Source organism: Pristiophorus japonicus, chromosome 7 (genome assembly GCF_044704955.1).
Source record: "Pristiophorus japonicus isolate sPriJap1 chromosome 7, sPriJap1.hap1, whole genome shotgun sequence".
Taxonomy (NCBI): Eukaryota; Metazoa; Chordata; class Chondrichthyes; family Pristiophoridae; genus Pristiophorus; species Pristiophorus japonicus.
In genome coordinates, this window is record NC_091983.1 from 61,768,473 (window position 1) to 61,781,375 (window position 12,903).

At 43.5% G+C, this 12,903-nt stretch overlaps 1 protein-coding gene across 1 annotated transcript; it reads left to right on the top strand.

Moving 5' to 3' along the window:
• The first annotated feature begins 284 nt into the window (after window positions 1–284).
• On the top strand, window positions 285–9,421 carry cimip5 (ciliary microtubule inner protein 5). Its single transcript, XM_070884376.1, has 3 exons — window positions 285–672; window positions 2,430–2,469; window positions 9,120–9,421. Exons 1-3 carry the CDS (start codon window positions 470–472, stop codon window positions 9,309–9,311), a joined length of 435 nt encoding a protein of 144 aa, XP_070740477.1. The 5' UTR covers window positions 285–469; the 3' UTR covers window positions 9,312–9,421.
• Window positions 9,422–12,903: the final 3,482 nt, after the last annotated feature.

Sequence of the window (12,903 nt, forward strand, 5' to 3'; positions counted from 1 at the left end):
CCTTCCTTTTTTGTTTGCAGCCCAGAGTCTCCAGCGGGCGAGCTGTTTTTGTAAATCCTCTCTGGCCTTTCTCCTCTCTCCCAGCCAATAAAAGCCCCCTCATTGTAATTTATTCCTGTTTTCTCTCTCTCTCCGTCTCTCTCTGGGATGTTTGCCTGCCTGCGCCGCTTGGCCCTTCTCTTCTCTCCATAGACACGTTTCCAATAGCGACAGTAAACAAGCTGCTCCCTGGTACAGGGAAGCACGCCGACCGATTGCAAATCAGTGCATTGGTGCAAGTGCACTGAGCACAGCCGCAGCTACTTTGAAGTTTGCTATAAGATGAAAACTTTAATGGGAGATTGGAAGAAGAGAAGTTGCTCCTAAATTACAGTCGCCCGTCCCCTGGGTGTGTGCACTGAGCGGGGCAACAGCTGCCTGAGCGATACTGGCAGCAGTGACAGCGCGGGGGCCGCTCACTTGCTGTAAGATGGGGAGCAGGGAGATTGCTTTGAGCAGAACGACTTCGGCCGGGTATCGTTTGGCGGATAGACCGACCGCTGGTGTTCTCACTTCCCACAGTAGCCGATCCGCCCCGGGCAAGGCCAAAGAGCTCCAGTACTGGGACACCGTCAAAGACGACCAAGTGTGGAGGGAGTTTATGCGAGCAGAGTGGCAGGGGGTCAAACAATGGTGAGTGCATTTGATCAACTTCCATGCTGGCTGAAAGTAAGTCTTGTGGTTTTTTTAAACACTATTATTACAAAGAAATCACCAAGGTTTCATACATTGTTTTCTGCTGGGGAAGACAATTTGTTTGGGATGGATATGCTGTATTTGCTTCTTTTCAATCGCACATTCAATCGCACAGCACAGAAGGAGGCCATTGGGTCCATGGTGCCTGTACTAGCTCTTTGAAAGAGCAATCAAATCAGTCCCACTCCCTGCCGATGTTTCCTTTTCAAGTAGTTACACTTTTCGATTGTTCTATCAGAGTGCAGATTTACCAACAGTTTTTACATATACGATACTCTATGTGCCCTTAAGCAGAGGCAGGTAAAACATAAAATGTGTGACAAGGACATGCAGAATAAGAGCAGCTGGTTTATCAAGCTCATACATACTGGCAATGTGTCACCATGACCCCTATATGCCCTCTCACCTTCCCCCCCCCCCCCTCCCCCGGTCAATCATGCAATCTCCTGGGAATAATCGACATTTTTTTTAAACCAGACTAATTTAGGGAAAATTAATTATGGGAAATTGCTCGCTGACCCCAAAGTCAATCAAACAAATTCCAAGATACCACAGTGGCTGGAAGACATATCCTCCAATATGCCACCTATTTTCTATATTTAGCGATGCTGGCCAAAATCTGGAACTCATCCAGCTCCTTTACGAATGTTTGCAGCAAATCTGCACTTAGTGCACAGCCAGCAATGCTTTTATATTCTGCCCCTTCAAATTTCCCATCAGCTGAAAAAAAGAGTTACATGCATTATTTTAAGTCTAGTTTCCATTTTGATGAAAGTGCATTTTACCTGTATAGAGTCTGGGCAATTGTATGATGGCCAAGCTTTGCCCTCCAAAAGTGCTTAGTGCTTAGTGGGAATTTGGATTGAAAATCATGGTGATTGCCTGCCCAAATTATAGATATACACTCCTTGTGAATGAGACTCTACATCAGGAGTGTGAACTCATAAACTGGAAAATTGTGGGAAGTGTGTGCCCAAATTCCTGATAGGCACTTTTGGCAGAGAAGGCTCAACATCATGAATACAAACTCATAAAATTACACCTAATGTATCACAAAACACATGGCACTTTGCCTAATAGAAACAGGTGGAATTATAGGCTGTCACTCTGCTTGTTCTAATGTCGATACAGCTTTGTTCGTTAGCACTGTAGTATGGTGTCTCTTTACTACTTTCACAAGCATTCCTATTGTTTTCTTTTCACAGCACTGTGATAGTTATCCACTTAATACACAACTCATTTTCATTATGCAATGTGCATAAATTAGTGTTTTTATAAAGGAATCATTCACTCTGGTAACAATATCTGTCTGTCCTATTTGTGTTGCTGTTACATGATATAATACAACTGCACAATTTATTGTGAATTTGCATGGTCAGTACCTCCAATTACAAAACAGTTGTGCTGGTGCTATGGGTTCTTACAGATCTGAAAGAACATATAATCTTTTGGTGTTATTGCAAACTATTGTACTTTATATAAATAGGTTCTGACCTTTGTCTACTCTCTTGCTTGGATATCATGGATCTGGACTTCAAATTACTTTTCTATTTCTGAAGCCAAGTTACCCGCTTAAAGAAATAGATTCTTCAAGAAAAATATGTATGTTCTACTTATCACATTGACACCGTCAGTTTGCCATGTTGCCTTGTTAGTTGCCCACTGCATTAACATTTTGCCCTTTGTCTTACCAGGGAAAATAAGTGGAGCTTTCTTAAAGATTATGATGCCAAGGTAACGATTGTAATTAATATAATATATGTGTAATATGAGAGGGCCAGATTTTCAAATATTTTTCCATAAATCTGCCTTTGGCATATTTCAAATTTGCAGCATATTTCCATTGGTGATATATTCAGTCTTGAGAATGCATTGTTTTTCATGCCACATGATAAATGTATTTCCAATGTACTTTCAAACCTGTGATGTTTTCACCTCGATATGGTATAATTCCAATCCCAGTATTAATTTCAAACCAATTTTCCCCCAACATTCTATTGCTGGGACAAAATGAAGTGAAACCCCAGATTTATAATTTGTGAGAAGCATAAATAAAGAAAGGAACGGCACAGGTTTCTAACATTCCCAAGTTGTTGTGTCCCCCAATTTGGTGAAAATGATTCCAGTAAAGAAATTTTACATTCCAAGAAGCTGTGCTCTCCAGGTAAGGTGAAACCATTATTAGATTTTACATAGTTCCAAATGTTTTACGTCAGTTATTTTTTAACCCCACTATTGTTTGTTTGTGTTCGTGAGGTTTGAAGTATGTGGTGTTACAATTCCTGATCCTAGCTTTGATTGCATATCCCAGTCATTAGTGTAAATAAGCCATTTTGAAGATCACTCCAGCACCGTGTAGAAGTGGAGCTATACTGCTGTAGCAAGTACTTGCGAAAAGAAAAAAGACCGAAGACCTGTGTCTGTTTTATTTAAATATATATATTTTCATTTTATGTCAGTTTTGTTGCTGTAATTTAGCAGCTGAAAAGACTATTAGTGATTTAAGGACAGCAGAATTGTTTGAGACTAGTACAAGAAAGTGTTAAGTGACTACTATGTCAAGATTTTAAGTGGAAAAGTAATCCTGCTTTTCCATAATTGATGGTTTCTTTTCTGCCAATGGATGTCTCCAGTCTCAAAGTCACAGAACACCCAAACTTAATTTTCCCAAATTTTTGCAGGTCAATAATGAGGGATAATTTTTACCTCCTGGAACACTCAAATCAGGCATTTCAATACAAATATTTCCCATCTCTGAAATACTGCTGTGGGGAAGGAATAAGCACAGCGACATTCAGTACGAGGTCTCCTAGAAGAATACATCTTGTAGCTTCTAACCTCGCTCTCTTTTTCTCAATCACATACTTTTCATTTCTCCTTATTTTATCACTACTACTGTAGCAAGTGCTTCTCTGAATTTACCTCACTTGTTCTTTCTAAGTTCTAAATATGTATACTTGTACAACGTCCTGAATCCGGAATTCTAAAAAAACAGAATTGTCCGAAAACCGGACATTTCTGAAGCGGCCAAGATGGCAACATCGGGCAGTGAGGGATGAGGAAACCGGTACAAAACGTAACGCTGGGGGGCCTTGGGAATCGGCAGGCGGCAAGGAGTGGAGGAGCAGCGGGGATCAGTGAGCGGAGGAATGGCGGGAATCAGCGAGGAGCGGAGGATCAGCAGGCGGCGAGGTCCAAAATCGGGCAAAACACAAAAACAAGCACAGACTCAGTCCCAAGGATTCCGGATTTCAGACGTTGTACCTGTATTATACTCATGCTTTTCCCTACATTGAATCAAGAGTCATAACACTGTGTATACAACTATGACTTGTTGGCATCCCCAGTAGTTACACTGTTGGACGGAATATAAATCAAGAAATAATGGAGGTTTTTAATAAAGGAACGGCAATAACCATGGGCGATTTTAGCCTTCATATTGATTGGACAAAGCAAATTGGCCAGGGTAGCCTTGAGGAAGAGTTCATAGAGTGTATTCGGGATAGTTTCCTTGAACAGTATGTTGCGGAACCAATCAGGGAGCAGGCTATCTTAGATCTGGTACTGTGTAATGAAACAGGATTAATAAATTATCTCGTAGTAAAGGATGCTCTAGGAATGAGTGACCATAACATGCTTGAATTTCAAATTCAGTTGGAGGGTGAGAAAATTGGTTTTCACAACAGGGTCCTAAGCTTAAATAAAGGAGACTACAAAGGTATGAGGGCAGAGTTGGCTAAAGTGGACTGAAAACATAGATTAAAGTATGGGACGGTTGATGAGCAGTGGCAGGCATTTAAGGAGATATTTTATAACTTGCAACAAAAATATATCCCAATGAGAAGGAAAGCCTGTAAGAGAAGGAATAACCATTCATGGCTAACTAAGGAAATAAGGGATGGTAACAAGGGCATAAAATGTGGCCAAGACTAGTGGGAGGCCAGAGGATTGGGAAACTTTTAAAAGCCAGCAAAGAACAACTAAAAGAAATGATAGAGAGGGGGAAGATAGATTATGAAAGTAAACTAGCACGAAATATAAAAAGATAGTAAGAGTTTCTACAGGTTCATAAAAAGGAAAAGAGTGGCTAAAGTAAATGTTGGTCCCCTAGAGGATGAGACTGGGGAATTAATAGTGGAGAACAGAGAAATGGCAGAGACGTTGAACAAATATTTTGTATCGGTCTTCACTAAAAACATCCCAATAGTGGATAATCAAGGAGCTATAGGGAAGAAGGAACTTAATACAATCACTATCACTAATGAGTAGTATTCGGTAAAATAATGGAACTAAAGGCAGACAAGTCCCCTGGACCTGATGGCTTACATCCTAGCATCTTAAAAGAAGTGGCTGCAGAGATAGTGGATGCATTGGTTGTAATCTACCAAAATTCCCTGGACTCTGGGGCGATCCCAGCGGATTGGAAAACCGCAAATGTAGCGCCCCTATTTAAAAAAGGAGGCAGACAAAAAGCAGGAAACTATAGACCCGTTAGCCTAAAATCTGTCATTGGGGAAAATGTTGTAATCCATTATTAAGGAAGCAGTAGCGGGACATTTGGAAAAACATAATTCAATCAAGCAGAGTCAGCATGGTTTTATGAAGAGGAAATCATGTTTGACAAATTTGCTGGAGTTTTTTGAGGATGTAAGGTGGAACCAGTGGATGTGGTGTATTTGGATTTCCAGCAGGCATTCGATAAGGTGCCACATAAAAGGTTACTGCACAAGGTAAAAGTTCACGGGGTTGGGGGTAATATATTACCATGGATAGAGGATTGGCTAACTAACAGAAGAGAGTCGGGATAAATGGGTCATTTTCCGGTTGGCAAACGGTGCTGCAGGGATTGGTGCTGGAGCCTCAACTATTTACAATCTATATTAATGACTTGGATGAAGGGAACGAGTGTAATGTAGCCAAGTTTGCTGATGATACAAAGATGGGTGGGAAAGCAAATTGTGTGGACACAAAAAATCTGCAAAGGGATATAGACAGGCTAAGTGAGTGGGCAAAAATTTGGCAGATGGAGTATAATGTGGGAAAATGTGAGGTTATCCACTTTGGCAGAAAAAATTGAAAAGCAAATTAGAATTTAAATGGAGAAAAATTGCAAAGTGCTGCAGTACAGAGGGACCTGGGGGTCCTTGTGCATGAAACACAAAAAGTTAGTATACAGGTACAGCAAGTAATCAGGAAGGCAAATGGAATGTTGGCCTTTATTGCAAGGGGGATAGAGTATAAAAGCAGAGGAAGTCCTGCTACAGCTGTACAGGGTGTTGGTGAGGCCACACCTGGAGTACTCCGTACAGTTTTGGTCTCCGTATTTAAAGAAGGATATACTTGCATTGGAGGCTGTTCAGAGAAGGTTCACTAGGTTGATTCTGGAGATGAGGGGTTGACTTATGAGGATTGGTTGAGTAGGTTGGGCCTATACACATTGGAGTTCAGAAGAATGAGAGGTGATCTTATCGAAACATATAAGATTATGAGGGGGCTCGACAAGGTGGATGCAGAGAGGATATTTCCACTCATAGGGGAAACTAAAATTAGGGGACATAATCTTAGAATAAGGGGCCACCTATTTAAAACTGAGATGAGGAGGAATTTCTTCTCTGAGGGTTGTAAATCTATGGAATTCTCTGCCCAGAGAGCTGTGGAGGCTGAGTCATTGAATATATTTAAGGCGGAGATAGGCAGATTTTTGAGTGATAAGGGAGTAAAGGGTTATGGGGGGCGGGCAGGGAAGTGAAGCCTAGACCATGATCAGATCAGCCATGATCTTATTGAATGGCGGAGCAGGCTCAAGGGGCTAGGTGGCCTACTCCTGTTCCTTTTTCTTGTGTTCTCTCAAGCAGCAGCACAGATATTGGCACCCCAGGGGGCATAGATGGTGAGTTAAAGGGATCTACACCTGGTGAAATACACAGCACAAGTCAGCAGCAGCAGGTACTGGTTGCAGCAAAAGTACAGGAAACAACTCGCTGGAGGGTGCCATCCTCTCCTAGCATTGCTGAGTGGCAGAGATGTAGACCTCCAGGGTCCAACCATTAAAGAATTATTGAGACACCGGAGCGATTATATGTGGTATTGGAAGGCTTGCCAAAGATATTGAGCAGCATGTCACATTGAGCAGCATGTCTGATGGCATGGAGGTGTCCGATTCCAGCATTGGCAAAATTCTCTCGCATTGCCTTTCCACTCTGCATGTGGCTACCTCCAGGGACACTGCAGCTGGGCCTTCACAGCAGGAACTTTTCACCGGCATCTTCAGCTTTGATGGAAGCTCTTACAACTGCCATCCAGAGAGATGGGTGCACCAGATATATAGACTTGTGTACCACGTCGACATGGGCTTTCAACCCCTCACTCATGTACTGCAGTTTGGTCTCCTTCAAATCAATGGGAGTGATGAGCCGCAGCCCATTGTGAGTGAGGATGGCACCACAGCACAGGAAAAAGCTGCCTTCTGTTAAGGTGAAGCACATTTGATGCTCCTTTGCCTTCACCTCATCCAATACCCATCACAGCCTGAAATCTGGCTGTGCCAGACTGTCCAAACAGCAGCTGAGGACCTACAGTCTGTATCCATGCCCTCCCGTGCATGTCAGCAGCCGACCAATCCTGGTCAAACAGGCAGCATGTCCGGCTATAGGAAGCTGAAGAGGTCAGAAACTACTTGCCTGGACTGGTCTGGTACGACTCCTCAGACAGGTCGAGAAAGAAAACGTTTAGCCTGCAGAACCTATTGGGTAGATAAGGCATCCTGCAAACAAGAACCCTCACCTGCTGCCTTCGGAAAGATCCAAGTGCAGTTGCTCCTGCATGTTGAGGGCTGTGCTACTGATCTTTCTCCCCCTCCTCCTTCCTGCACCAGTCATTATAGGCGGTCCCTCGAACGAGGATGACTTGCTTCCACGAGTTCATAGGTGTTTCGATGAAGGACCCGATGTTCCAGTCCTGAACTCCAATTGAGGGGGTGGAAGATGCCTGTGTGTGAATGTTTTTAACGTGTGATGACCATTGCACATCAGCCACCACATGGGCTTGACAGAGCTAGGTCTTGTTCCAGTGGCAAGGATTAACCAAGACGACTGGAGACCTGCTCTGCTGCACAGATCTATTGCGCACACATCACAGTGTGGGCTGGCCCGTGCTGCCCCTGGGTCCTCGGCTCTTCTGGGCCCCGTACCCTCATCTGTCGCACCTCCGCCACAATCTCTCGCTGCTGCTCCGCCTTAAATAGTCACCGCATCTCGCCACAAACACTCGCCCGCTCATCCACCCCGACCTTCCCACTCCTCTGTAAATAGTCTCTGCCAATGTTCCTGCCCACACTCCAAAACGGCGACCAGGGTTTTGATGACGTCACCTAGTCACCCATCTCAAAATCCTTGGAGCAGCTCGTGCTGGAGGCTGAAGTGGTACGCCGTTCCAGCTCTTTTATCTCCCGACCTGCGGAGCTGTTCTCTCGCAGGTCGGGGGGCCACGATGTCCCAGGCCCACCGCTCCAGCACCAGTACAGTGCAGCTAGAGCAGCACCCATCCTTGTATTTCTGGCTTCTTGATGGTGAGCTACCAGAAGCCCCTTCAATTGTAAGCTAGAATGTACACAGTGAGCAATTAGTCAACTCTTTGATCTATCAAGATACCACTGGGATATTTAATGTCACCTTCATCATTGGAAATATTAAACATGCAAATTTTCTTCTTTGTGCTTAAATAAATTCACTTTAATTTGGGCGTAAGGTTTTCTGGTGTTATATAAAATACAACAAGCTCAGTTATGCTCTGAGGCAAATGAAGTGAGTGCCTGCAACTCATGGTCACTTTAAATTCTGCAGCCTGAGCACACACCAGGTTCCCACTGATGGGCTAGCCAATGGCTGGGACCTCCATTTGTTAAAATGGCGTCGGGGACCGAATTACATCATGGGTCCTCTGATTTACCTGGTATTCGTGAGGCTCCCACTTACCTGCAGCAGGAATCACGGCTGAAAGTCGTGAAAATAAAATGCCTCCAGGCATCGCTTTTGCCACCACCTCTCATCCAACATCGACACTTATGCATGTTCCCCAATGATGTCGCTCGATAGTAATCAGACTGGTGGTTGAATGCCAGACATTCTAGTCTATCTGGCCACTGCTTTTACCCCCGGTAAAAGCAGTGGCCAGAGCACTTGCCACACTTTTGATGTAACAATAACTTGGGGAAATAAAACTTGTGCACTAAAACTGTTCATCTTGCATGGATATGCTCCAACAAACAAACTCTTTAAAACAAACAAATACAAATGGATATTGACTTTCTATTCTCATTTTACTTGTATGTACAATGAATTGACTGCATACATTTAAGTATTTAATTGAAACCTTTTGTTTTCCAGGGAAGACTAAAAGTACAGGAACCCCTCCCTGAGTACGTCCCTCTGTTCTCTAACAAAGTTCCAAATACCTCAAACCAGAGATTTGGCAGCAGGATAGACTCTCAGCTTGGTCAAGCATTAATAAGGATGGATTATCAGATTCAGAAAGAAAACCGAAAGAAGAAACTGGACAATGAGCTAATTCCATGTTAAATAGCGAAAAATAAAAATTCATGAAGTGGTTGTTTGCTCAGGGAAATACTTGAATCGATCATGTTAAAATAGTTAGGTTAGAGACTTCAGCCCCGATAGTAACTTGGCAGCCGAGAGGAAACCGGGGGAGGGGGGGGGTTTGTAGGCGGGCAAACCGGAAGAATGGGTTTCCCTCTGGCCCTGCCAAATTTAACTTCAAGGCCTGATTAACAATTTTTGTTTTGAGGCTGGCTGCTTGTCAAACTGGAAAGCCCCCAGGGAGTGGAGTGGAGTGGAAGAAGAGAGACAGGTGGGGCTGTAGATTGATCGGGCGGGCCGGAGACAACGGGGATAGAGACATTGGGAGGTGGGGGGTGCGGAGAAATATCGGAGGAATCTGAGACATCGGGGTGGGGGAGCTGGAGGGGTGTTCGGCAGGGTTGGGCCAGTGGGAGATTGTGGGTGGGCAGAGTTCAATCCTTGAATTTAATTCCTTTTATCTCTGTAACCTCCTCCAGCCCTACAAACCCCATTATCCATTCCTCTGATTCTAGCCCCTTGTGCACCCCGTCATCTTTTCACCCTGCTGACTGTTGAGCCTTTCATCTCTGGATTTAATTTCATCCCAAACTGATGTGATGCAAGTTCCTAAATGAAATGTGTTTGGCAGGCACAATCCAGGCTTAATAGGCTTAGGTCTTACTGAATTAAACAGCTCCTAATTGGTACTAATTGACATTGTCACTTGGAGGGGTCTAAATATAAAAATAATGTCCCACAGGTGTAGTAAAAGATGCTCTTCGGAGATTAGGACTGAGGTAAATTGTTGAGTGGAGGGAGTTTTACTGTGCATCTGGCTTTGTTATACCTGATTGGGTGCTTGATATGGACACTGGGTGCTTGAAATGGAAAGTGATTCCCAGCACAAACATCCTTCCCCTTGATGAGTGCAAAAGATGTTATTTTTAAAGGGCTCACTGAGGCCCTATGAGCTTCAATTGCCAGAATCTCCAAGCGCAAACGACTGTACTTCCTGTGGAAGGCCACCAGACTGGAGCCTCTCAAACATTTCCTTGTAGCATAAGGCAGTGTCTGCGTTTTCACTTCACACCCAAGCACAATAACCATTGATGCCATTGCTTCTATCTCCCCCACCCCGCCCCATCTGAATCCTGATATGTTTATCTATTACAAGTGTAAACAAAGGACTTGTGACCAACACTTTAAAATACGCCCCCCCCCACCCCCACCCATGAAGATCTGGGTCAAACTCTTTACTGATACTCTGAAGCCAACCGTAGCTAACTAGGGAGAAAGTGGTTAGATTAATCTGGGCTGACTACATTCTGAGCACCTTGTTAATATCAAATGATGGGGCATCTGTAATGATATTTTGTCCTTTTTTTGGAGGGGGAAATGCTTTAAATAATTTCTTAGTGCTGTAAGAAGATTTGTTTTCTGGCTCTGTGTATTGCTGTCACACTACCTGGGAGTGCTTGGTGCGGTCAATGCCCAGCACTGACATTTCACTGCAATGAACCCAAAATTCACAAAAGGTTTTCAAATATATGAAATATTCCCTTGCTTCTGTAGTAAATCTGCTGAAAACTTTGAGGAGTTATTTAAAGAATTAATTGATTTAGTTGATAGATTTATTTTTCCTATATAGTTTTGTAACTATTTTTGTGGAAAAATTAACTGAATATTGGATTCGGTAGAGGTATAACATGGAGAATGTTATGGCCAACGCTCCTGGTGCAGAGCTTCACTGTATGCGATTCATGGCCTGAACGAATATCTGCTGATTAATTTAATTTGTTCAGGCCACAAGTCGGCCATGCTGACCTCGTGTCCGAATTCACAACACGTGTTGCGGTTGTGCAAAGCTCTGCACCAAGAGCACTGAATCATAATATTTATCGCTATGTACTAAACCATCTAGGCATCATGTGCATCTTTACTGTTCTGCTATGAATCAAAAGATCCATCACTAAGAAAACTTTCTGTCAAATAGCAATGACATTCAGAATGTGGAATATTAGAATAATGAATTGTACTGAATATAGTTTTGATGGAATAAACAAATGCAGTGCTGTTGTATTTTCTGTTTGTTTATCTTTTTCTCATTTTCTTGTAAATGAATTAATGTGGAGTTGAAATAACAATCATGTTGGGAACAATTCGTGGTTCACAACATTATATTTTCAGGCTAGACTGGTAGGTCTAAGATTTCTTCTCTCTTTGCCTGTGAGAATCCCTATGTTAAATAAATTTGGGTTGTTTAAGTGAAGTTCTTAGTAGACATAGGCTAACAACACAAAAACTACTCCTACTAAAGCACTTATTGCCAATTCCACTTGGATAAGGCACAAGAGTGGCTGGTTTGGAAAATGAAAATATACTGATGAAAGAGGAACTGGGGCTAAGAGACAATGCTGTACCAGAGTAGAGGGATAGTATTAGCTGGCTGGACTTTACCTGGGAGTGTTTGGGGGGGGACAGCAGGCACGTTCGGTGGTGGGTCAGATGGGAAAAAAAACATTTGACAGCAGTCGGACCCCGCTGTCAACCCGCCATCATGCACCTTTCCCCAGATGTCGAGTCTGTCAACCCTGAACAGACATGACACACAGCGGCAGGGGAGGCAATTCAAGTGGTTGTGACCTTGTTAAGAGCCATTTAAATGTATTTTGAGCTCACCATAACATTTTACAAGCTAAGCAGGTCGGGAATTGAATGACCATGGAATCATCTCATTACTTGTCAACTGTAAATGGGCTATAAAAGTTCCCATCTCACAGCTGTTCACTTTCCAAACTCAGAAGCTGTTGCTTACTGCATTTGGAAAACAGATTGAGCTTCATGCAGGTTGCAAGTGTTTGGAGTAAACTATCCAGTGTAATCTCATTGGGACAATCTCTCTCACCATTGACAGATCGCTTCTGTCATCTCAAGTTCACCTGCCTTTTATTGCATCAGCAACAGTGCCCTTGAAATTATCTCACCTTGGTCCTCAGAATCCCATCACGATCATCACCAACACCAGCAGCACCAACAACACCACCAACCTTCTCTGCAATCAACGGATGCTGCATAGGACACAAGGCATCAGCACCTGACCGCATTGGTGCCTGGGAAGCCAGGGATGGCCTCATCATGATCAGATTTTCACTTGACGCTGTACATTCTGGCTGCCACATAATGCACAGGTTGGCACCACCCCACACCAACTCCATAAAGCACCTCTACAATGCCCAACCCATTCTTTTCACACTCATCGCCATTGTAAGGGGGGGGGGGGGACGGCGGGTACTGTGATGTTTCACCATTTACTGCAACTTACTAAGTTACTTCCAAAGGTGCACACAGATCTGTCCAAGAACGCAAAGTAGTGAAAATAAAGGTTTCAATGTTTGACACCCGAGCTAGCAGAAATTTTACATGAACATTGCATAAAGCACCCAAGTGCCTACCGTTGTGTACTAGGATTGGACTAGGGTGAGTTTGAGGGGTGGCTAGTGAGATGGGGAAGTGATAATGTAGATAGAAAAAGAGGGATGGGTGGCGGTGCAAGGTAAGTTGCTGTGAGTAAGATGTGCAGGAGTAGGGTAGG

Excerpts from the sequence above, each read along its gene's own strand:
- cimip5 (XM_070884376.1), top strand. The coding sequence starts at position 470 with ATGGGGAGCAGGGAGATTGCTTTGAGCAGAACGACTTCGGCCGGGTAT. Across the intron at positions 673-2,429 it reads TGGCAGGGGGTCAAACAATG|GGAAAATAAGTGGAGCTTTC; the intron begins GTGAGTGCATTT and ends TTGTCTTACCAG. Across the intron at positions 2,470-9,119 it reads TTAAAGATTATGATGCCAAG|GGAAGACTAAAAGTACAGGA; the intron begins GTAACGATTGTA and ends TTTGTTTTCCAG.